This window comes from Rhinolophus ferrumequinum, chromosome 6 (assembly GCF_004115265.2).
Source record: "Rhinolophus ferrumequinum isolate MPI-CBG mRhiFer1 chromosome 6, mRhiFer1_v1.p, whole genome shotgun sequence".
In the NCBI taxonomy this organism is placed as follows: Eukaryota; Metazoa; Chordata; class Mammalia; order Chiroptera; family Rhinolophidae; genus Rhinolophus; species Rhinolophus ferrumequinum.
Window position 1 is genome coordinate 1,956,975 of NC_046289.1, and position 25,080 is coordinate 1,982,054.

At 59.0% G+C, this 25,080-nt stretch overlaps 1 protein-coding gene across 10 annotated transcripts; it reads right to left on the bottom strand.

Annotated features, from left to right (window-relative positions):
• Positions 1 to 3,657: 3,657 nt before the first annotated feature.
• On the bottom strand, positions 3,658 to 17,140 carry EXOC3L4 (exocyst complex component 3 like 4). 10 transcript variants are annotated; one of them, XM_033108399.1, is made up of 12 exons: positions 17,026 to 17,140; positions 12,152 to 12,552; positions 10,605 to 11,256; positions 9,515 to 9,626; positions 9,136 to 9,258; positions 8,642 to 8,742; positions 8,321 to 8,401; positions 6,709 to 6,823; positions 6,207 to 6,326; positions 5,972 to 6,124; positions 5,253 to 5,434; positions 3,658 to 4,192 (listed from the first exon to the last, which is right to left on the bottom strand). In XM_033108399.1, exons 2-12 carry the CDS (start codon positions 12,534 to 12,536, stop codon positions 4,000 to 4,002), a joined length of 2,217 nt encoding a protein of 738 aa, XP_032964290.1. In that variant the 5' UTR covers positions 12,537 to 12,552; positions 17,026 to 17,140; the 3' UTR covers positions 3,658 to 3,999. The 10 variants fall into 10 exon arrangements, 9 of the variants coding, with proteins under 9 accessions (XP_032964290.1, XP_032964292.1, XP_032964288.1 ...); XM_033108401.1 differs by lacking the exon at positions 17,026 to 17,140 and adding an exon at positions 16,412 to 16,923; XM_033108397.1 differs by lacking the exon at positions 17,026 to 17,140 and adding an exon at positions 16,357 to 16,456.
• Between the last annotated feature and the right edge of the window lie 7,940 nt (positions 17,141 to 25,080).

Here is a 25,080-nt window from a genome sequence, read left to right on the forward strand (position 1 = left end):
CTTGGGGTTTTCTGGTTACCAGCAGGTCCCTTACAAGGCGGGGAGCCTGCACTGCCACCTAGTGGGACTTGATGCCCCGACCTGGAGCTCTGTGGTCTAGCCATAATGCCCAGCTCAGGCTCACTGCCCAGCACTCCACACAGACTAGCTGGGGCCTGGGCCCGGTCCCTCAGCCCCTGAGCCTGCGCATGAATGATGAACAGACACTGACCCCGGCAGGAGGCCCCCACTGATCCGCTGGGGTTTCCAAAGGGACTTTGTGGTACAAAAAAAGGAAGTGGGACTGGGGACGGCAGGTGGCCCTGGGAACCAGCAGCCTCCTCTCCCCTCCCAGGCAGTGCTGAGAGGACCTGCAAAGACCAAACCCCAGCTGCTGAAGTGGCTGCTCCTGGGTACAGAGCCCACGGGGACCAGGGCCAGGAAGGAAAGGGCCTGGGTCACCAGGCAAGGAAGGAAGAGGGAGCGGCTGTGCAGGCACGGAGGTGACATGCTGACTGCCACTTACAGCATGGCCTTGGTACTAGGCTCTTATTTACCCCTGAGAACCCTGCCTGCTGGGCGCTCTTCCCTGTGCTGTAGACAGGGACACCGAGCCTCAGAGAGCAAAGCGCCTGAGCAACCAGCTGACATCTGAACAGGCTCCTATGGGGCAGGGCCCCGTGGGATCGTCCAGCACGACACACTCACGCTGGGCCCGAGCAACAGCCCTTGTAGGACCAGCTAGGAGAGGTGCCCACAGAGGGCGCAAGCCCCAGGCTGAGCTAGGGTGGGCACTCAAGCCCCCTTTTGTCACCCCGGGCCTGTCCTGGGCTGGCATGCGTGGATCATTATATGCCTGGAGCTGTGTACCGGCCTTGGACAGGCTGACCCTTCTGGCCAGGCCTGGGCTGGAGCCCCAGAAACTTCTCAGAGCAGGTCCTCCCTCAAGGACCCACAGGTTCAGACCCAGAGAGCAGAGGGAACCCCCAGTCCATGAAGGAGCCCAGGAAATGTGTGCATTGGGACAGAAGCCAACCTGAGCAGAGAGGGAAGAGGGGAGCCATGCAGGGGAAGAGGGTGGCCAGGCAGAGGCGGGACTGGGACCAGCTGTGGGGCCTGGGACCTGAGTTCAGGGGACAGATAAGATGGTCCCAGGCTATCCTGCTCTACCAGAGAACACAGACACTGGGCAAGGTCCCTCCATCCCTGGGGTGCTGACAGGGGCTGCACATTCCAGGAACACACACACACACACACACACACACACACACACACACACACTTCCTTATCAGCCAGACAACCTGGTCAACAAGTCCGGAAGCAGCTCTGAGAGCCAGGCCCCTCCCCCGTGCTTGGCCTGGGCAACAGGATGGTCAAATACTCTGAGCTCTTTGCAAGGCCTCCAAAGACCTGGTAGGCAGGGAGGTTGGCAGGGTCGTGGGAACAGCCCCCACCCCTGAGAGCAGAATGGCCCTGGGTCTGAACCATGCCAGGGTGTCCCCTGCCTCTCAGCCAGCCCTAGGGTACCCAGCCTCCTGGACTGCACCTGCGTTAGGAGCTGTGGTCTGGCCTCCTGCTCATCCCAAAAGCTGACCCCAGCCCCAAGACACTGTTGGGCTCACAGGAACACACACCAGGGCATACATACCTGCCTGGGCACAGAGGGTCCTGCCAGGAAAACCCTGACTTCCTGTCTCCGGGCCTAGAAATGCTCAGGAAGACATCCCTGGGTCTCAGCTTAAATCCTTCCCACTGCAACTTGAAGGAGGCTGCTCAGCCTTCTCCTGGGGGCCTCCCCACACGCTGACCCCACCCACTTCAGGCTCTGCTGCCACTCAGTTTCCCCACATCTGTACCCAGGGTCTTCTCAGCTTTTTCTTGCAGACTACTGCCTGGCCAGGCCCTTGGAAACACAGGGTCACCGGGGGACAGGGGCTTGGCTTTGTGGCTGGCACTTATTTCATCCTCCTCAGGATGGCAGTCAGTCAGTACTCCCATTTTGCAGTTAGAAAGACTGAGGCACGGAGAGGTAAAGGAACTTGCCTACAGACTCACAGCTAGAAAGTGGCAGCGCTAGGACTAAACATTTCCCACCTCTGCAGCTTGGCTTGGAAACCCAGCCCTAAGACCCTCAGATTCCAGCCAAGTGACTCAGGCAGGGCCAGGTCAGGGTCAGGGTCAGGGCCAGGAGCCTCTGTAAGAGGTCTATGACTCAAACATGGGATAGGCGTGGCAGGGGTTCCCTGGGGAGAACCTGGCCAGGCCAGACCAGATCAAGGCTTTCTATACCCCACCCCACCACACCCCACCCTGCCTGAGATTCACCACGCCATTGATGGCCACTGAGCTTACATGTGCAGTCAGGGGGACCTGTCAATCACCTGCCCCTCCATAGTAAAAGAGGCACCTCTGTGATACCTCCCCTCCCCATGACTGAAGATCCCAGGCCACCTGTGCTAAGGCCTAGCATGCAGTGCCAACCTCCACCCTCTGCTGGCCTCAGTTTCCCTCTGACACAAAGACTGCTTGTCAGTGGCAGCACTCACACACACCCTGCCCCGTCCCCAGCCCTGGAGCCTGAGAACCCCAACCTCTCCTCTTCCTCATTCGTGCCCCCCATATCCACCCCACTAGATTCCCCACTCAGGTTGGTCTGGACACTCTCTTGCTTCCCCCACCATCAGCCTCTAGCCCCTGTGTACCCATGAAGGGCACAGCCCTTGACAACTGCTCCCACTCCCCCTGGGGCCCCAGCAGGACCCAGACCTGGCGCTGCACTCCAGCCTTGGTGTAGAGAGTAGTGCCGACCTGCCTGGGCACAGCCCACTGGCTGTCCAGCGTGTAGGGAGGTGGGCCCAGGAGGAGCTGGGAGAGACATGTCCCCCACCTGCCCAGCCCTACAGCCTTTCAGGACCCTCGTCCTGTCCTTGGGAGACTCAACTTTGCTGGGCTCTTTGAACCTTGGTCCCCCTGCAGTTACCTACTCCCCACTCCTGCCATGGTCAGGGCCAGGCCCAGTGGGGGGGCAGGTTCAGTGGAGGGGTGTCAGGGAAAGGCACCTATTGCTGCCTGTCACAGTGTCTCCTATGAATCTTCTCACCTCAGTGCTCAGCCTCCCTGGCAAGCCCGAAGTTTCCAGTGCAAATGGGTTCCCCTGCAGCCTTGCCCACAGGCTGGAGCCAAATTTCAGTGCCAGCTTTTCATGAGACAGGATGGGGTGGGGTGGGGAGCAGGTGCACCCTGCAGTGAGCTGAGACCTGTCGGGTCAGTGCCCACGCATACACTCTATAGGTGACACTTGCCTAGAGGCCCCACAACTTTCCTGCTCTGAAGTCCCTCTTCCCCAAATACCCTGTGTTATAGAACAAACCTTGGCCTCTTCTTGTCTCCCAGGGGCCCAGGCCTGCTTAGAACAGGACAGAACAGTGCCCAGCCCTGCTGGGCCAGGCTCACTTGGCACATGAGGGCAGTGGACCCAGTGTCCCAGGGTTGAAGCCTGTTTTGCAGTCATAGGTGTGAGCCTCCTTAGCTCTGAACCTGCCTCAGTCTCCCCATAGGTACAATGGGCAGGAAAGGGCCATCCACTAAATGAGGTCACCACAGAACCTACTAGCCCTGCGCCTTGGTACATAGGGACCCAGACCTCCTGCTCCCAGCCAACTTGGCCCTGCCCCCTACTCATTTTAATTCATATTTATTTAAAAAATATTCTCTTCTTTGCTTTCAGGCTGGGGGTGGTGCAGGACAGTTAGGCAGGGAGGTTTTCCCTAACGGGCAGTACTGAAGGGGACCTCTGCCCCCCAAGCCCTCCCCCGCAAATGCCTGAAATGCCTCTGTCATTGCTGTTCCTTCTGGCTCAGCAGCCAAGCTCAGCTGGGCATGAAAATTCCATGACTTTGGGCTTCAGGGTGGGGACAGGGCCGTGAGGGCCTCTCTGGACTCCTAGCTTGGGGTTCAGTGCCTGACCCTGCACCCAGTGCAGGCCCCACCTGAGGTGCCTCTGCCCCAGGCCCAGGAGCACTAGATGCAGGTGATGAGCATGTCCACGGACGTGGACACCTCAATCTCCTCAAAGAGCACACGACCCCCGGAGGTCTCCGAGCTGCCTGCCCTGGCCGCAGCCTTCAGTAGGTCCTGGGCGTGCTGCAGGAGGCTCCGGTTCCGACGGCGGCCCAGCCGGCGCAGTGTCAGGATGGCCAGCACGTGGTCCCGTCTGCAGAGACATGAGACCCTCGCTGCAGACCCAGCACCTCCAGTGACACCCCAAGCCTCAGGTGAGGGGAACCCCCGGCTCAGGCTGGAAGCACGAGTGTACCCACATTCCTAGAGCCTGGTCTGAGAGAGGCTGAGAATGAGAGAGGCCAGAAGGACCGGGCTCCTGGAAGGCCTGCTGGGCCTTGACCGGTGCCAGCCGGGTGGAGACGGGAAGGCGCTCCCCCACAGGTGAAATAGCGCATGCAGCAGTTCAATGAGGGAGGGGACACGGTGGCCGTGCAGAGGGCTGTGGGCGCCAGGGTGCACGTGGGCTTCCCCCTGCCAGCACTGTGCAGGGGTACCGCAGCCAGACCCCAGGGAAAAAGGAAGTGTGGAGGCCGCAGGCTGGGCACCTGGGGGGGTGGCTAGTCGCGGTTCCCGTTCCCAACCCCCAGTGCGGCTCCCTGCACGCAGCCTGGGACGGTGGGCGGGCCTAGGGCGGAGGAACCCCGAGGGGGCAGGTGGGGATTCCCCAGGGCACTGCGGGAAGGTGAGCACTCTGAATCAAAGGCAAAGAGACAGTCCAGGCTGGGGTCAGCGAATTCTCCCTGGGGGTGGGTTGTGGGCAGCGGTGGGGCCGGGAAGGGGCTGGGCCCCGGGGTTTCTGGCACCTCCCCCATCCCGGAATCTCCAAGGCCATGGAGAGATTCAGGCTGGGATTTCCGCGGGTTGGATGACTCACCCCCCTCCCCCAACACACACCCCGGTACCAAAGCCTCCGTTCTCCTGTCAGGGCTCCCAGAGAGGAAGCCCTGGAGGTGGGACTGCGCCTGTCCCCAAACTCCCACGGCTGGGACGGTCTCCACTGTCAGACACGGATGAGGGGCCCTGACCCTGTGCAGAGGACAGGGGTCCCCCCCATCCCACCACAGGACTGAATGAGGAGGCCACGGGGAAAGGTTACAAGGGAAACACAATGCCCCCTCCCACACACACACCTTCCAATGTGCTAGCGTCGCCCTCAGGTTTCTCACCTGCCCACCTACACACCCTGGGACCCTTCTGCAGGCACAAATTACCCGAACCTAGGGCCCGATGGCCTTCTGTCGGAACGCCAGGGGAACAGGTGGGGTGCGAACCTGATGTCGGGGTAGCTGCGGATGAGCCTCTCCAGGTGCAGCTGGATGTTGTCTTTGTAAGTCTCGCCCAGTATGTCAGCCACGCATGGGATCGCTTGTCCCAGCCACGTGGCCTCAGAGCCCTGAGGAGGCAGGGACACATGTACGCGGCTGGCCACCTCCCCTGGGAAGCCCCTTGCCGCCCCTGCCTGCAATCCCTCCGTTAGTGCACCGCTGGCCCTCCTGCAGCCCCCTTCCCACTGGTCACAACATAATATTCCTTATCCCTCCCCATGGTACAGTGCAGTGTCTTCCCTTCTCTGCTCAGATGCGTAAACTGAGTTCCTGGCTAGGAAGTCCTGCCTGGAGTCATACAGCGAGTGGGAGACCCATAGCCTGATGAGGGGTGGATGTGTAAGTAGGAGGTATCACAGTTCCAAAGGCTGGGGGTCAAGGGCCCTGCCCACCAGATGCAGCTGCAACGCTTGCCCTTTCCCCACACACCCCACAAAATGTATGCAAATATATGCAAAGTGCCTCCCCCACCTGGCCCCACCTGGCCCCACCCCTCTCCTCTTGCAGGGGCCCAGCTGAAATGAGAATAGGGGGCTGGAGTCAGTGATGGGCCCAAGGGCCAGAGGAAACCCCACCCCCAGGAGGCGAGCACACAATGCTCCTACCAAGCCCTGGAAGGTATTGCTAATGGCCTGGGCATCGAGGCCCATCTTCTGGGAACCAGCCATGCGCTCGTCACCCTGGAACCGCTCACGCGGCCTCAGCGCCTGTGCCAGGTACTCCCGGACCACATAACGGTGCACCTCCTGCAGAGTCTCCTGGTTGGTGGGAGGGTCCAGGTCAGGGTCAAAGGCCTGACCATGGGCATGCCCCCACCAGGACTCGGTCCCTTCCAGATACCTGCCCGAGGGGTGGGGCCACGTGCTCCAGGTGGCGGGCGAAGGCCACCACCTTGTCCATGAGAAGCTGTAGCGTGTCCTGTGTCAGCCAGACCTTGGTGCACAGGGTCCTGAAGAGTGGCTGGGGGCAAGGGTGGGGCCAAGGATCCTCTACCATGTTCTCCCCACCCACTAGACCCTCCCTCAGAACCCAGTGCATGGCTCCTGACTGGTGTTTCAGGCCTAGGGATGACAATCTGTCAACAGGAAGAAACTCTAGGGGGCTATCTGATGCCCTTCTTCTTAAAGGCCTGGGTGAGGGTCCTGGTTCCTTAGACCTACCATCTCCAAGAAGTGGAGACTGACTGTCCTTGCTCAACTGGGAACTTGTCTGGGTGCCCTGTCCACCCCTGAAACTGCCCCTGGAGTAAATGAGCGCTGTGACTTGGGATCCCAAGTTCCCCTTGGCACAGGGGAACCTGCTGGGTGTGCAAAGTGGGGAGAGAATGGCACATGCCAGTCACCTGCACATCACACTGCAAACCCTGGAGCAGCCGCTTCTGGAAGATGCAGGTGGCAGCCACCAGGGGCTTCTCCAGCTCCACAAAGGTTCCTGGGAACCTCGCCAGAAGACAGGTCCTGGGGAGGGGCCAGGACAGGTGACAAAGTGGGCAAGGGGGAGCAGGCTGGGGGGCAAGGCCTGGCATACAGCCATGCAGGCTAGGTGCCATACCAATTCCATTCAGTTAGACTATAATGTGAAGGGCAGCCCCTGGCACCAAGCAATGTAGTAACCCCCTGGGAGCAGAGTCAAATGAGGGGACAGCATCAAAACCCCAGGAGTCAATCATGGAGAGATAGATCTGAGGGATGGTGGTGGTGACCCCACTGCATGGCAGAGCCCCCCTGTGGCACCTCTGGTTCAACCTTCCATCCCTCCTGGCTTGCAGCACAGCCGTGCCTGGCACGTGGGGTGTGTGTGGGGGTGTCCTCCTGTGAGCCTCATAACTTCCTCTCTAAAGGTGACAATGTCCCCATTTCACTGTTGAAGAAACCCAGTCCCAAGTACCAGGACACAGAAGGGTAGGGTAAAATTCCATCCGGGTCTGGGCCAGAGGCTGCCTACCAAGGGATGGAGAATGGTCCTTAGGGTTGAATGGATGGGCTCAGCACAGATTAGGGACAAGAGAGTGTTAGAGAAGCAGTGCCTCATCGTGGTCATGCTTTGGATTCAGACAGTCCTGGTCCAGGTTCCAGGCCCAGCATGTACTGGCTGTGTCATCATGGACAAGTGGCATTTTTTTTACCTAAGCCTCCACTTTCCCATCTGTACACGGAGACACCGCACTTGGGGTGAAATGCATCAGGCTGGCACTAGCAGAGTGCCTGGCACACCTCGCGTGCTCACAAAGAGTGAATATGAATGGAGTCCTCTAAGGCACTGCGTTCTAGGGAGCAGGTGCTTTGATCTCCGTGTGACAGAAAGAAAACGAGGCAAAAAAAGGGGAAGTGATTTATCTCAAGGTACCCAGATAGCAAGTGGTAATCAGTGCCCATAGTTGCTGGCTGCCCTGCAGTAGCTGATGCATTGCAGTGGGGTGACCCTGAGGCTTGGCCCGGGGTTGAAGGCACAGAAGGGGGGCAGCCACTCCCAGCCCACAGGGAGGGCCCCTGCCTCCTGCAGAGGGGGCAAGCCCACCCCCAGCATAGCCCCGGGTGGAGTGTCACAGAAGGCTTTCCAGAAAAGGGAGTGTCCTAAAAAAAGAGAAGTCTGCCTGGGATGAAGGGAGGAAAGAAATGGAACCCAGAGTAGCAGAAATGGATTAGGCAGGCAATAGGCAGAGACTAAAACGTCTGGAGCTTCTCGGCTTCTGCTGAGCCTTGAAACTCCCCAAGTCCCTTCCAGGGACGCAGCCCCGCGGGGCCGAGGGAGGATCCCACAGCCCGGCGGAGGCGCGGGGCTCATTCCTGGAGGCCTCCTGGGAAGTCTGCCAGAACGCCAGGGTACCAAATCGGACTACGTCAGATTGCGCACGCCAGACTTCGGGAGCCTTGGGCGTCGGTGTTTCCGGAGCTCGCGCGCCCCCTGCTGGCAGCGCCGGGCACCGCCCCTGAGGAGGAGCGGGAGAGACCAACCTGAGCTCTTCACAGGCGTTGATGTTGGCTCCCAGGTGCGGCTCATTCACCGCCTCCGACTCCAGAAAAGCCTTTTCAAACCTGGGAGCGGGGGACGCAGAGGCCTTGGGGAGCCTTCCCGGTCGCACTACGACCCCGGGTCCTCCCTTCCCTCGAGTTTCCCCCAGACCTCAAGCCTTAAGATAAGGCTCTTCCCTCCCACTTGTCCGGGGATCTCCAACTCTGAGCAAACAGGATAGGCCCTCCCAAAGGGACGACCACCGTCCACATGCTGACCCCGCCACTCCACCCACCTCCCTCCCGCCTAGGATGCAGCCGCACCTGGGCACAAAGAGGCCAAGCGCCCGCGCACAGATCCTCAAGGTGGTGGCCTCCAGCTCCGCCGAGATGGCCCCAGCCGCCTTCACGTGCTCTGCCACCAGCTGCCGCGATGCCACGCGCTGAGCGGGAGTCCGAGCCCTCCACCCCAATGCCCCTAGTCCTCCATCTAGCTCCAGCAACGTGTCCTGCCGCTCTGCTCTGTCTAACCATCTCAGCTTCAGCTTCCAGCGGCCCCCAAGTTGGGAGGTCAACCCTCCCAATTCCCAGCACCACCGGCCACCTGCCAAGCTAGGAGCTGGGCCCTGGCGCTCCTAGCCTGGGCCTGCCACCCCGCGTCCCCCATCCCGCCCCACATGGGGCTTCAGGCTCCCCTCTAATGAGGAGGGGAGGTTGGGACTGGACTTCATAGCTTTGGGTGTCCCCTCCGCAAGGGAGACCACACACCGCCTGAAGCCAAACACAGTTCCCTCCTCAGCCCCCCTCTCGGGCCGCACCATGTGGACGTCGATGGACAGCGGCGTGTGGTAGCGGCCCTGCAGCACGTCAGGGGCCTTGGCGGCCGCCCAGCGACTCTGCTCTAGCTGCAGGATGCTATCGAAGCAGCTCACGATCTTGGTCTGTGTGGGGTGGGGAGGAGGACGCGGTGAGACCCTCCCAGGAAGGAGGTCGGGGTGTCCCCTACCTCCCGAGCCCCGTCGCGTGCCCTCGGAGACAAGCGCCAAACAGTCAGGGCACAAGCCAGCGCCCGAGGCCACAGGTTGAGGCCTAGGCGCCGCCAGCATGTGGACCGCGATCCTGGGCGCCTACTGCGGGATCGCAGCTGCGCTCAACCAGGACCCCGCCCCCTCCGGCGTGGCCCCGCCCCGACCTAACCTCTAGGAAGCTGGTGTAGTCGCTCTCCAGTCGGGCCCACACCTCGGGGGCCAGGAGCGCGGGCAGAGGCTCCGTGGACAGAGTCAGGTCCGGGGCGCCCAGGAAATTAGGACTGGAAGGCAGGGCGGGGGCTGATGCGGCAGCGGCTGTCCCCCACTCCCCTCTGCCCAGGCTCAAAGCCTAACCCATCACCGCGGGGTCCTGAACCTGGTCCGCTGTTCACACATACCGCCCCCCAGCCCTCCCTCCAGGCTTCTGTACCACCACCACCACCACGCCCGCGCCCCAAAACTTCTCACTGCTGGATTTCCTGGCACTCTAGCAATCAACTGTGGGTGCATGGAACACACAAGGACGGCTGTCCAGATAGACTTCAGCCAGGCTGCCCCCGAAGTGATCTCTACCCTCACCGTGGGGGTACATCCAATACTGAGCTCTAAGGGTCCCCAGTACCACACATCTCAGGGACCTGCCACTATCCAGCCTACACCAGAGAAACCCCAAGAGAGGCGAGTACCTGCCCGAGGACACAGCAAATGAACGGTGCCCAGTACTTTAGGCACCCTCCTCCCACCCACACTCCTGCCTGTGTGGGGCTGGGAAGCGCTCAGCCACCCGGGAGATGTAATCCACCCTATCACACCGTGCAGAGCTGGAGGTGAAATGGGCTGTGCCCGGCTCCTAGGTGTCCATGCAAAGGGGGAAGTGGGGGTGAAATCCAGCCCAGACAAGCTGCTGTGGGCCTACCTGAAGGGGTGCCCTTTTCTAATTCGCTCAAAGGCACATTGTGCACTAGCATAGGCTCTGTAACTGGGCTTCCTGCCAGAGTAGGAGCCTCCCCTCCGACACTTTCCAGTTTCAGGAACCAACGCATGGGTGGTCCCTTAGGAAAACCCTGGCAGGAGCGCACCATGGCCTAAAACCGGGAAGAAAGAATGTCGAAGTCCCCCGGGGATCTCTGACGCCCAATTATCAGCCCTCCCCCAGGGAGGACTGGGGGAAGGTGCCCTGCGCTCCTCAGAGCGGGTTCCTGAAAGCCTCTCCGTTGGCAGTGCCAGCCGCTCCCTTCCCTCCCTGGCTGAGACCTCACCTGCCGTAGACATTGGCGGCCCAGTCCAGCAAAATGTAGAGCTGCTCACAGCCACGGGCGTCGCGCGCCAGCTCCTGCAGGCGCTGGGCCACGGCGCTGTGGTAGGCGCGCAGGTAGGCCTCCCACGCCGGGAAGCCGGCGGCCGCATACGCGGGCTGCACCTCCAACTGCACCTTCCGCAGGTCGCAGCGAATCAAGCTGCCAAGCTCGGCCAGAAGCTGAGCAAGGCCTGATGCACCCTCCGCTGCCCGTGGCGCCTCCCCGGCGCCTGCTTGCTGCACGCGCCGCTGAGCACTCCGCCGCACCGCGTCCTCCCAGTGCTGGCGCCAGCGGCGTGGCGTGCACAGGAAGTCGCCGTCCGCAGGGGACATCGGGTGGGCCTCCTCTTCAGCGCGCACCACTTGGGCCAGTTCTGCCAGCATGGCCGCGTCCACACCGTCCGGGCCCAGCGTCTCATGCACGATGGCAGCGATCTCCGCGGCCAGCCCGTCGTAGTGCAGGCACACGTCCATGGCGCGCCGAGCGAAGCCCGTGGGGTTCTGCTCGAAGGTGTGTGAAACTTTCTCCTCCACTAGCCGCGCCTCCAGGCGCTGCAGCTGTTTGAAGGCCGCCAGCAGCTGCCGCTCAGCTATGAGGTCTGCCACAGATTTGCCTTTTTGCAACGCAGGGAGAGGCGCAGTGAGGGAGACCACCCCAGGAGGCGCGGGTCTGACCCATCTTGAGCTGGGTTGCCTGGCCCCAGAGCTCGACTGAAGGCCTGCTCCAGGGGCAACATCCCCAACTGCCACAACTGTCCCTCCGAATCACCTTTGAAGAGGCAGAACCCCAGGCCCCAAGCCTGGCTGAAGACAGTAATCTGAATCAGCCCTTGCCTTCCCCATTTACAGCACCCACCTTTGCCCCTGCTCCCACCCTCCCTGCCCTCAGCTCTGCTGAGCTGGACCTGGTGGCCTCAAGGGCAGTCCTGACTGCAGGTGCGATGGGGTCAGAGTTCAGGCTCGGTGAGCTAGTATGCAGTGCCCAGGTTCCTGGCCCAGTGTGCAGCTTCAGCCTTTTGTGCTGCTCCCTGCTCTGGGCTAGCCCCCACCCCTAGGGACACTCTGCCTCCACCGGCACACCCCTTCAGGGCCCAAGTCCAGCTCCTCCTTCCTGAGCAGCTCCCTGACCTCCCCTCCAGGCAGCCATGGCTCCCGTGTACCCTGCGACCCTGTGCACTAAGAGGGCCAGTGCCTTGCCCATCACTCTGGTTCAGCCAGGAAGCAGGCTGTGGAGATGCCAGGGTCCTGGAGTCCTGCAAATCTGGATTCAAATCCCATTTCTCCATTTCCCAGCTGTGTACTTAACCGCTTTGTGCCTCACTTTTCTCATCTGCCCAATACGGGCTCCCCTTGTTGAGATGCTGGAAGAATTTTAAATGCAATTGTGCAGGGGGTAGGGGTTTGAGGAGGTGGCTGTTGAGGAGAGTCTGTCAGGAAGCCTGGGCTTGGCTGCCCCACCCTGTCGCCTCAGTTTCCTCCCATGCTTAGTGTTGTTTGTGAAAGCCTTACCTGCCTCAGTTTCCAGTTCCTCAGGCCCCATCCCAGTGGGCCGCTGCTGGCTGACACCATCCATGACTCTGGAGGGTACCTCTGGGCTGTGACCTGGTGCAGCAGTGTCCTGGCATGGGTCAGCAGCCGGGCTGTCATCCGGAGCGCGCCGTAAGGACCGCAACAGGAAGCGGGAGCTGCGCCTTAGCAGGCCCAGCTCCTCCTCGGAGGTCCTGCCCGAGGCCCGCTGGCTTGTCCGGGAGAAGGCCCGCCGAAAGGTGCCCAGGCCCGGCCACGCATCCCCACTGCTTGCCCGACGAGTGCCCCGTTCTGGGGTCTGTGGCTCCACAGGCTCCTTGGGGCTGTGGAGCTCTGGACCAGAGGTCACTGCCTGAGGCGATGGCATCTTGGCAGCAGGAGAGCTGAGAGTGAAAAGGAGACTCAGGGGGCCTGAGGGGAAGGGTGCCCAGCCCTGGGAGCAGGCACAGAAACACGTGAGAGCACTGTGGGGCCTGGCACGGCCCAGCAGTTTGTCAGGAAAGCTTCCCCCAGGAGGTGAGCCCCGGGCTGTCAAAATAGTGTCACCAGCCAGCCCTCATGGCCAGAACCACCTGTGTGCCAGCTAGAGCTGAGATGTAGGTGATATCTCCAGGGAACCTTCCCTCACACCACCTTTCACAAGAGTCTCCCACAGGTGCTTGCCCTCATGGGCTCTGCCAGGCCACACCCTCCCTTGGAGTTGGAGAGGAGAATTGGATGTGCAGGTTCTGGGGCCCAGCCCAACCTGCAGCCCACAGTCCCCGGGGCCGGACCCAGCAACCACATCCAGAACTTCCTGGATCTTAGGTCCTGAGGCCTAAAATTCCCACCACTCCCCACAGCGTTTACCACCCCCACAGCCCTCAGCTCACCCCCATTCAGCCCATCAGGCCTAACTGCTTCTGCTCAAAGGGGTGCTCAGGGACCTGCGTGGGAGGCCACCCCCTTCCCAGGGACTCTCAGAACTGGCGGGAAGTGGGGTCAGGCTTGAGGGTTTTGGCGGAGGCCACTGGAGGCCACCCACAGCTTATCGGGACCTTGCAGTCCCCTGGGGGTGGGGGAGTGGGAGGAGCCACAGGTCTATAGGAGCTGGGCGGTCCCAAGGCAGCTTTTCACCCATTGCATCTCCTCCCTCCTTCCCCTTCCCTTTCCCCCCTCGGCCCAGCCCGGTGTGTGCTGGCCCCAACCCCACAGGGGCTGAGGAGGGGGTCCCTAGGGCATGGGGGTGCAGATCAGAGGCTGGCTCTGCCCTACCCAGAACGCCAGTTCTCATCACCCAGGCCCCGCAGGTTCTGCCCACACCCCCTTTCAGCCCAGCATGGCTGAGTTTGACTTTCTGACTTTAGGTTAAGCTAAGGGTAGGAGAGAGGAGAGAACATTTTCTGCCTGCTGGGACCTCCCACCCACCTTATTGTGTAAAGGGGGTGAGGTGGGGCTTTAGGCCAGCAAGGTTTCCCTTTAGCCTTGGAGAAACAAGGGCCAAAAGAAGCACAGGAACTGCTGAAGTCACTGACCTATAGAGGCGGAGCCCCCAACCCATTCCCAGGTCCCCTCCCCCCCAGGATAAAGGCCAGGCTGGAGCCAACACCCGACCCTTGGGTGACATTGGGTGGGAATAGCCGCTCCCCAGGCCTTGGTTTGCCTGGGGTCTGCGGGGTCCAGACCCTCCTCACACCCACACCCTCCAGTGAGATGTCTGTCCAGGGGCCAGACATGCAGGGGTCAGCCGAGGCCTACCTTCCTCTCCCAGGGGCTACTGGGCAGCAGGAAGGAGGCCCCACTGAGGGTGGGGCAGAACCAGGTGACTGATGGGGCCCTTATCAGCTCCGCCCCGGCCACAGGTCATCATAGTCCCCTGGCTCCAGGACTGAGACCCTGCCCTGATTCAGACTGGCCCACACAAGACAGGGAGCTTTGTCACAGGAGCTTTGTGACCCCCCCTCACTCCCCCTCGCTGGTGCCCCTCAGCATCCGGCAGGGGCAGGAGTAGTGATGAAAAGAGCTGTTCCAGCTGTGCTTTGCCTGCCTGTGCTCCAGGCTCTGTCACCAGGGAGATGTGGAAAAGGACAAGCCGAGCCCTGTGTTAGTTGGGTGAGCACCTACTGTGTGCCCAGCCCAATCACATCCCTACGACAACATTGCAGGATGTTATTCACCCCGTTTCATAGGTGAGGAAACAGGCTCAGAGAGGGGCAGGGTCTTGCCTTGAGCCACACAGCTCAAGGGTGGGGAGCCTTGACTGGACTAATTCTGTCTGGAAACGTGGACTGGACTCCCGTATCTCCCAGAACCAGCAAGTTGGGGGTGCTGCCCAAGGAACCCTTTCTCCCAACAGGAGGACTCAAGTGGGGGCAGCTCCCCAATGCCAGGAGTGGGGTCAGACTTGAAGGTCTCCCCAGAAGCCCGGAGGCAGATTTTGGGGGAAAGAGAGGCAGCTTGTGGCTGGGTCTCATGGGAGCTTACACAGGCAGAGACTTGGGGCCCACCCAGCCCATTTCACCACCCTCATCCCTAACCAGAGCTGCACTGAAGGCCCATTAGGGTCCCCAGCTCGTCTCCTCAGCTCCTGCAGGAACCCTGCTCCTGCAGCTTCCCAAGCTGTTCTTGATCTTCCCAAAGCACAAGTCAGCCAGATCACTCCCTTGCTTTAAACCCCCTGTGGCTCCCCACAGCCCTGAGGCGAAGGCCAAGCCCACAACTTGGCATTCAAAGCCCACCATCCAGGACCGAACTTCCTCCAGCCTCCCCTCTGGGCCTCTCTGACCTGCACCCAGCCAGCCCCCCGGGCTGCCTCTCAGTCCCCCAGATGTCCAGCCCCCGGGCTTCTGCTCAGGCTGCTCCCTGCCTCGGCCTCCCCATCCCCGCTCTCCACATCTGACCTGGATTTCGGGGCCCCGGGGTGCCGGTGCTCCCACCTCCGAGCCATCCTTGGGCTGTGCTGCACCACCTGTCTGCTCAGCAGGCACTCGGGACTGTCCCTGTGCCCATGGGGCCTCCTCACTGGCCTGGGAGCCTCTGTCCATTTGCCTCCTCCCCGTCACCCTAGGGCTAGCCTGGGGGAGGGATGAACCGTCAGTGTCAGGGTCTCCTCCTGCTTGGTCTGGCCGGGTGGGTGCCATATGAGCGGCTGCTGAACAGAACTCTCCGCTGACTCCGCCTTAATCCCGCCCCATACCTGCTGCCCCATATCCGTGGGGCCTCTCTCTGGCTCTTTTTCTCTCTCTGGCTCTCTGTCCCCATTGTCCTGAGTGTCCAGAGGCCCTGCCCCTTGGGCTTAGCACTAGCCGAGTTTCAAGGCTCAGTAAACCCAGGCCAAGCCTGAGCCCTGGGCCCCACGCTCTCCAGCTCAGGCCAAAGCAGCTGCAGAGCCGGTGGGACGGTGGAAAGGCCACCCAGAAGACAGGTCATTGGGAACTCCCATCTGGGGCCACCCTATCTGTGAGCAAGAAGCCAGGTCTGGGCTTCCCTTTCCCGCCCCCAAACTCAGCTTCTCCCTGCTTTTCCTAGACATGCCCTTCCATCTTCCTCAGCCTCCCTGGCATCCCTAGTGCCCACGCCACCCCCAAGCTCCCCACCTACCCTGGGCCTGGGCCATCACCCCATCCTTCAAAGCTCCAAACTGGCCACCTCGGGCACCCTGGGCCGACCTGTATCTCCCTCTTACCTCCCACCTGCCATCCTCCATCACCTGATCACAGGTCCTAATTGCATGCCTTCCTGGACCTCTTGGGTCCTCTCTCCTCAGAACAACTGGGAGAGGGGGTCTTGCCGAAACATAAACCTCCCTTAGAACCCCTCCTTGCAAGCTAAGAGTCCTGAAAGTAAGGAAGAAGACAGTATGTGTGTTCTCACCATACTATTCCACATTTGTCTGGAAGAACTAGTTAAGGCAATGAGGCAAAAAATAATAAGTGTTGGGAAGGACCTGATAAAACTGTCCTTATTCATAGAAGATATGATCATCTGCTTAGAAAATAGCTTTCTCACACCCCAGAAAAGACTACTAGAAAAAGGCACTTGAAAGGCTCCCCCTTGATAGCAACAAAACATAAAACCTTCGGGGCTGCCATCACCCTCAGAGGAGTGCAGACTCCCCCTTCCTTAGCTGGGTGTTCAAGGCCCTTCCTCACCCGCCCCTCCAGCTTCTCCCACTCACACACCAACTCTCACCACTCCAAAGCACTCACTTCTGCACACCTTTGCACGGGCTATTCCCTCTGCCAGCCGTGACTTCACTCCTACCTTCTCCAGCTGCCAATTCCTTCAAGGCTCGGCACAAGTGGCTCCTCCTCCAAGAAGACTTCCCTGACCAGCTGAGCCCCAGACCAGTCAGCACCTCCTTCTCTGGGCCTGGTTGTGCCCTGGGCATACCTTCCCCCATAACTGAGGGGCAGTTACAGGGTCTGGGGCATGTGCCCTTTGACCAGGATCCTCCCACACCCCCAAGGTAGGGAGTGGGCCTGAGCTAGCCCTCAGTCAGAGCTAGTACATGTCAGGTGCCCAAGGAAAACAGAGCTAACCACTCTAAGTGTGGCCTAAGTGGGTCTCCCTGTGTTTGCCTCTGTTCTAAAATGTGTGTGCCTCAGAGACCCTGTGAGTGGTTCTCTCCATGAGTCTGTGTGTCAGTCTGTGCCTTCTGGCCTGTCTTCATGTTCGTGTCCATTTACCTGCTTTGTGTGTGTGTGTGTGTGTGTGTGTGTCCACTGTGATTTGAGCTGGCAGTCTGGCCTGGGCTCCAAGTCGAGGCCCTTGGCCCAGAAAGCCACTAGTAGAACCGGAATTTTCTCAGTCCCTAGAGTCTCCGTCCACTGCCCAAGTTCCCTGTGGCCCTCTTGCTTCACCTGCGCAGAACATACCTGCTGAGTAATGGCCACTGGGCCCCGGCAGAACAGGGCCGCTGGGACAGGTCGTTGAGCAGGGCCTCAGAGCCAGTGAGGCCTCTGGAGCAGCCAGAGCAAGTAACCAGCAGCTGGGTCCACTCGGCCAGCGCCCACCGGCCCCACCCCCAGCCCCACCCACCACGCTCCCCCATACTTTCACTTTCAGAAATGCTCCCACCCCTTCCCATTCCAGAGGCAATCTCTCCAACCTTTGATTCCAGGCAGCCCAGGCTCAGGCTGAGGTTCAGTATGGAAGGACACTGAGAGGACAGAGCTGTCAGCTCCTCCTGTGGTCATTTCCACGCCACAGAGAGCAGGCGCTGGCCCGCCAGGGGGACACCCAGACCACAGCACCCAAGCCTGAAGGACCCTTTCCTGCAGGACAGAGGAGCCAGCGCCAGGCCTGTCCCCAAAGCTCATCCTGAGAGCCTGGAGAGCAGAAAGGTGGGAGGGGCACAGTGACAGCAGAGGGAATGTTGCAGAGGCTTCAGGAGCCTGAAGGAGAGGCCTCTGCTGGCAGACAGGGTTACACTCGGGGCTGCTGTGGAGGGATTGCTCGCTGCGTGGGGTCAGTGTGCGAGCACAGGAGGTGGGACCTGAGCTGGATGGATGGGGACACGACCCTCTCCTCCCCTGGATCAGATTGGAGACATTTTGTGGGGAGGGTCACTGAGACTTCCCAGAAAAGGCAGACTCCACACTGTTGTAGGGGGATTCCACTGCTAGCATCCTAGGAAAAAAAGTTAGGGAAAATCCAGAGAGGACAGATCCAGGCCTGTCCTACCTGGGCTGGAGCCACGGTAGGACATGGTGGCGGGGCAGAACAGGGGACATGCTCTGGACAGGGTGCTGGGAGAACAGAGACAAGCTTGTGGCTCAGTGTCCAAGGGCTGCCAAACATAGCAGCAAAGGCTGGGCTGCTTCAACAGCAGACATGTATTTTTCACAGTTCTGGAGACTGGAAGTCGGACAGCAAGGTGTGTGCAGGGCTGATTTCTGCAGAGGCCTCTGTCCTTCGCTTGTAGGTAGCCATCTTCTCCCTGTGTCCTCACACGGTCCTTCTGTGCATGTCTGTGTGTCTCCTCTTCTTACAGGGACACCAGTCATGTTGGATTAGGACCCACCTTTCTAGCCTCAATTTAATCACACTTAAAGACCCTGTCTCCAAATGCAGTCACGTTCTGAGTTACTGGGAGTTAGGACTTCAACAAAAGAATTTTTTAACAGCAAAATCCAGCCCCTAACAGATTAGAAGACACCTGAGATGTTGCAGTATCCCACTGCCATCTGCAGATGGGTCAAGTTGGGCCCAGAGATGCCAGCTCCTCCTCCAGGAAGCTCTCTATGTTTACCTCTTGAGTCATTAGTCCCCTGAGACCTGGGTTCCCCTCTGTGCAGTGGGGTCATAAGAGTCCCAGCTCAAGCCCGTGAGGCACCCAGCTAGCTGGGTGGGCCTTTCCCCCTCTCTCATGCTAGCCTGCCTGCTGGTCTCCTGTCCCATGTGTCTTCAATAGTCAGAGACTTAGAAATGGGAAGGGCAAGCACAGTTCAAGAGACAGAGGGCCCACCCCCACTTAGTGATGGCCCAGGGCTGTTCAGTGGGAGTCCTGGGGTGACTTGACCCTGGTGGGAGCCCCATGGGGTACAAGTTCTCCACACGTATTGCACTGACACACCAACTCAGAGAAACCTCAGAACCTGCCCACGGCCACACAGCTGATGAGAGAGAGACCAGGCCTCCGACCTAGGTTTCTGCCCCTGAGGACAGGGTTTTCCTGTGGGGCAGGCCTTGGTGGACACTGTTCCCCAGCTCACAGAGCACATTGCGGTCCTGGTACCTCCAATTGTGGGTCACCTCCACTCAAGAGACAGGTCTCTGAAAAGCTGGTGGTGCCCAGGGCCTGGGGATTGCTCCTGGACCTCTCCCAAAGTCCTAGCTGCACCCCACACCCACCCACGCCTGTGACCACTTTTCAGCAAGAGGCGATAATGGTTCTTTTCTTCTACTTGTTTGTTCTTTCGCCTAACTTTCCGAGTAAAATCCCTTTGGAAAAGTCCCAGCCTGTCTCAGAGGAGCCCAGGCACAGGGCTGGAGGTTAGAAAGCAGAGCAGCGGGGACAGTCGGGAGGGGGAGGTATAGCTCCTTGATGGAAGCTTTTCTGATTCTGAGCCTCAATTTATTCCTCCATAAATGGGGTTGCTGTTTGGGGTCACTTCAGTGGAGTACCTGGATCCCAGGTCAGGAAGGTGGGAGAAGGACCCCCATCATCAGATGCTTACCTGTCTGTCATGCGGGGCCTCTGCTCCCGCTCCCCGCACAAGAACACAGGATATGGTGAGGCCAAACAGGAACACCCATGGAGCCATAGATAGGGGAGTCACACCACTATATTCTCTCTAGCAGCTGGGTTGGAGACACAGGAAGCAAGAGCCACATGATCCACAACCCACCATCCACTTCTCTGCCAACCAACCACCCTGCCAGTGTAGCCATGGCAGTTATATTAATGTATAATGGCTAATCGGTTACAGCTGATGGGCATCTAATAATCGAGCCAGCACTATGTGAGGCCGAGAGCCTGGAAACTGCTCTGCTGGCTCTGTCCCCACACTCCATCCCTCCAGGGTCTCACCTCACAATCTACGCAACAAGCATCTTCCACGAGGGGCCCTGTGTCATATTAGCCTATAGGCACCTACAGGTGGAAAGAAATTGTAGTCATAGGAACCAACAATGGCAAATCCCTTCCATCTGGGAAGATACATGCTAGCTTTTTGTCCTGGGAAAGGAGGGTCGCTGTCACTGGCCCCTTTCCGGTTTGTGGTACCAGACCTTTATGGCAGTGCTTGGGGTCACTTGCGTAGTTTCAACATGTAGCAGAACAGGGGACCCCATAATAGGCCATAGCGAGAGCACATAGGTTCCCCGCAAAATCATCCCGGTTTCAGGACCTCCATATTCCACAGTCACTTGTGGTGGCCATTCGGCCACCACCCCTGGCATCACTAGCAAATCGTGGGTCAAACTAGCCCCCCATGGGGCTATCAGGCCCAACCACTGACAGAGGGGGCTTTTGACCCACCAGGGCTAAGTCCATTGCTGCCGTTCCCCTGCTTTCAAGCATGTGGGTGCTGGCAGCAAAATGTTTCCATTCCTGCCGTAGCCTGGCTTTAACAGAGTCTCACTGGTGGTAACTGGTAATTGAATGGGAGCGGTCGTTCGATGTAGCAGAGCTTCTACTGGTGCGGGCCCTCCCTTCTGTGGTCTCTCATTCAGGACTCTCAGGAAGTCCCATAGACGCGAGGCCCAGTCATGCATCATGGGAGGGTGTTTTGACACCCGGAGGCCTTGCTTCAAAAGACCGTTGTAGCATTCAATCATGCCAGCTGCTTGTGGGTTATACGGGGTATGAAACAACCATTGTACGTCCATCCTGGCAGCCCAGTGCTGCACTTCTTGCCCCATAAAATGGGTACCCCTGTCACTTTCAATGACTTGGGGGTGACCATAGAGGGCGCACAGCTGTGTAAGAGCGATCACTGTATGCCGCTGATCCACAGCTGGACATGGCCAAGCAAACATCCACCCAGTAGCAGTGTCCACTTCTGTAAACGCGTACATCGCATTGCGGGCTTAGGCAAGGGTCCAATGTAATCCACTTGCCAGCAAGTGAGGGGCTCCCTCCCTCGCGTGATCTGCTGTGTCTCCCAGGGGAGCCTCCGCCTTTGGGGGCTGTCCTGGGCACAGACGGCACAGTCATAACAGGCATCTGCTATCTCCTGCCATTTCAAAGGCAGACCCCAGCATCTGCTCACCTGCCACATGGTTCGGCTTCCAGAGTGCTGCAATTTCCTATGCAGCCAATGGGCTACATCAGTGGCAGGAGCCCGTTCTAACCATAGGACCCGTGCTAGGGCATCTGTTTCATCATTACCTGGGGACACTACGGAGGAGTGACGTGTGACATGCATTAGGGTCACCTCCTTTCCCTGCCTTGGGTCCCAGAGGTCCTGCCACATGGCTCGACCCCACAGTGGACGGTGTCCTACCAACCAGTTTTGGTGTTTCCATGTAGGAAACTATACCGTTAGGCCCCGGAACACCGCCCAGCTGTCACTACAAATAACTAGGGGCCCAGGCTCGAGGCTGATTACCATCCACACAGCCTGTAGCTCAGCCCACTGGCTACTCTGGCCCGTCCCAGTATCAAAGCAAATGGTGTCTGTTTTGGGCTGCACACCAATAGCTGTCCAAACGGCTGGAGCTCCCCAACTAGAACCATCAGTATAGCAGGCATCCTCAGGTAATGGGGGCTGTCCACTCTGTAGGGCGAGGGCTCCAAGTCCTCCCCTCTAATTAGAATGATTGGCTCAGCCTGGGCTACAAGCTCCACAGGCCCCAAGACTTGCTGTAGCTCTGTGCTCAAAGGGCTTGAAATAAGGGTGCTGCGTTTCTCCAAGTAGGTACCCCACTTGGCAAGAGTGGTGGTCTGTGCCACCCCCATTTTGGGTCCCTGGGTCCATGCACGGACCCACCCCTAGACAGGATAGGTTGTTCGAACCAACACCCATGCCGTTCCTGTGATGGCTTCTGTGGCCACTAGGGCTGCGTACACAGCAGCGAGCTGTTTATTAGAGAGTAGCGGACTTCTGCTCCTTTCCACAATTGGGACCAAAATCCCACTGGCAACCAGAGATGCTCCTGCTGTTGCCACAGGCCCCAACCGTACCCCTCTTGGGTTACGTGAACATCAAGTTCAAATGGGCAACCAGGGTCTACTACTTGCAGAACCTGTGCCTGCTGCACTGCCCGTTTTGTGGCAACAAAGCCTTGCCCTATAGCCTCTGTCCAATCCCACGAGGCCGCCTTTTTTATCATGTTATACAAGGGCCTTGCCATTTATATACATGGGGTACAAACGCCCACCAATACCCCAGCAGGCCCAAATACATCTGCAGCTGGGAGCCCTTGGTCCGCTGGGGAAAGGCTTGTATTTTGTCAATAATCACCTCAGGTATGACCTTTGTTTTACCTGACCAAACAACACCCAAAAACTTGACAGATAAGCCAGGGCCTTGGACCTTTTCCTTGTTCACTGCCCAGCCACGTGACTTCAGGTGGCGGAGAAGAGAGGAAGCTGCTTGCTCTAAATCTGAAAGAGAATCACAAGTTAGTAATATGTCATCAACGTAGTGAAACAAGATCACAGCAGACGGGTGATCCCACTGTGCCAAATCCTGGGCTACAAGCCCGTGGCAGATAGTGGGGCTGTGCAAGTATCCCTGTGGAAGGACTTGAAAAGTCCACTGCCGCCCGTCCTAAGTAAAAGCAAACTGCTCTTGACACTCGGGTGCAATGTCAATGGAGAAAAAAAGCACTGGCCAAGTCCACTACATAGTGATATGTCCCCAGGCGGACAGTCAGACGATCCATTAAATCATGTATTGCAGGCACTGCTGCGTGCAAAGGTGGCGTCACCTTATTTAACTCCCTGTAGTCCACAGTCATTCGCCAAGTCCCATCTGGCTTCTTGACAGGCCATACTGGGGAGTTAAAGGGACTGTGCGTCGGCCTCACAATATGTGCCTTCTCCAATTCCAATATTGTACGACCAATCTCCTCCTGCCCTACTGGAAGGCGGTACTCTCACACTGTAACCACACGCCAGGGCTGTGGCAACACTTGAGGAGGGTGGTGAGCATGCCCGCGTGTCACCGCTTTCACCACCCGGATCCGGAGACGGAACTCTCCTACTGACGTCTGTAAGCTGAGGCCATGTAGCACGTCCACCCCTAGAATATACTCCGGAACGGGGAAGACATACACCTTGTAGGTACGAGGGGGAAGCCTTCCTATACCCAGTGGTAAGGAAACGGCTTTCACAGTCACAGTCTTTCCCACGTAGCCATCAATGCAGATTGCTGGTCCGGGGAACAGTTCTGGATTCCCATAAACAAGACTGCAGTCTGCACCGGTGTCAACTAGAGCCAAAACCCTCTGCACATTAGAAGGGGACCAATGTATGGACAGTTCCACGTGGCGCCTCCGGTCCCTGCTCGTCCCCTCTGACCGGGTACCTTGCCCCCCCAATCAAGCTGAAGGGAGTCAGCCTCAAGTGGCCTCATGAAGTCCTGGAGGGACACAGGTCGCGCTTTCCTGGACTTCTCGTTTAGGCTTCGCCAGAATTGCTGTTCCAGACGCAACTGTTTCCAAAGTTCTAGCAAGAGTGCATTGGGTTGTTGGTCTATTTTCTCCCAATCAACCCCTGCTGCCATGAGATCACGCAACACATCCGCAGTGTAATCCACTTGCTAGCCGCAACCTGCCGTCCGCTTCTCCACCAACCTACCAAGCCCCTAGCGTAGCCACAGCAGTTATATCAGTGGCTAACGGCTAACCAGTACCAGCTGATGGCCACCCAGCCACAGCGGATGGCCATCTAAGAACCGAGCCAGCACCCCTCCACATGAGGCCGAGAGCCTGGAAACTGCTCTCTGGGACTCTGTCCCCACACCATGTCAGAATCCCAATGGGTAGTGATGTCTGTTCTTTCTGCAGTGACCTTAACCGACGCCAGAGGGAGCCGCAGGATGACTCCCAGGGGCGTTTCCCCAGGTTGCCTGGCACCGGCGTGCTGGGGACAGGGCTTAACCACCGGCAGGGCATCAGTCTCTGGCACCGCCTCCAACCATGACCACCAGCACATACCCTGGTGAGTGGCGGTGGGTGGGCTGGGGCCCTGGTGTACTTCAGGCTCCAGGTCCTGCGGGCTGCGGGCCCCTGATCTGTGCGGGGTGAACGGATGGCAGGGGCCACATGCTCAGCCTGCCCCCACTGGGACTTGTTGACACATGGAATGTAGGGCCAGGAACCTAAGCAAGCAAGGGTGATTTCTGGGGTCTGGTGTGGAACATCAGGTGGGAGAGCCCCACTGGGGTCTCCCTGGGTCTGACCCCCCAACCCCCAGCTCACTAGGCACAGGTCCTGGCACCATTAATTATGGGTCACCTCCACCCAAGATCTGCTTTGTTACATAGTGAGTTCCAGAGTGGCAGTGTGGGCACCACCACCCTTGAGTCTCAGGTGCACCTGGGATTCTGTCCAAGCTCAGCTATTTGTCAGCTGTGAGACTTTGGGAAAGTCGTGTTTAAATGGGTGTAACACTGCCTGGGAAGGATGAAGATGAAATCTTCGTAAATGGCACCATTGCTCACCCAACGTTCCACACTAAGACGCCCAGAAATCACCCGTGCTTGCTTAGGTTCCTGGCCCTACATTCCATGTGTCATGTCAATAAGTCCTGGCAGCGCTTCCTGGAAATGTCTGCCCCCTTTCCCACCCTCTGGTGGACCAGACAGAAAGGGCTGGAGGAGGAGGACAGAAAGGGCCTTGAAGGACAGCCCAACACCTCTCCCAAGTTGTAGACCAGGGGAGGGCCCATGGGGACATCCTGGGCCTGTGTATGGAGCCCATGCAGGTCACAGGGCTAAAATTAAAGCAGACTCCCAGGCTGCCAGGCAAACTTCCACACCTCTGCCTCCCACCTCTCCTGCATTTGGGGTTGGGGGTCTATTTTTAGAAGGAAGGCAGGTTGGAGAAAGCGCCTTATTCATCCTGGAGGTTATAGCTAGGCCTCCAGGAAAGAACAGAGGGGCCTGTGTCTCCCGCCTCCCCCTCCATGCTCACTGGGCCTTGTCCCACCCTGCCTGGGCCTGTGTACTTTGTTGAGCTAACATTTATGCCAAGCGCCCCCCTGCCAGGCCCTGAGCTTTCCTAGGCCTGGGTCAGGCTAGCCGAGGGCAGAGGGCCAGTTTGGGAAGATGGGAGGGAGGGTGGCACACCTGGGGAGCGGCCCCAGGCAGTGATCAGCTTTCTGCCCCCTAATGCCAACCCAACCAGCCAGCAGGGCTCCCCTGTTCTCGTTCAATGGGACAGAGCCAAGAGACAATGTGGCTGGACCCCATGAAGGGACAGGACCCTCACGTGGTGCAGGAAAGAAGTGCCACCCACTCTCCCATGTGGGCTCTCCG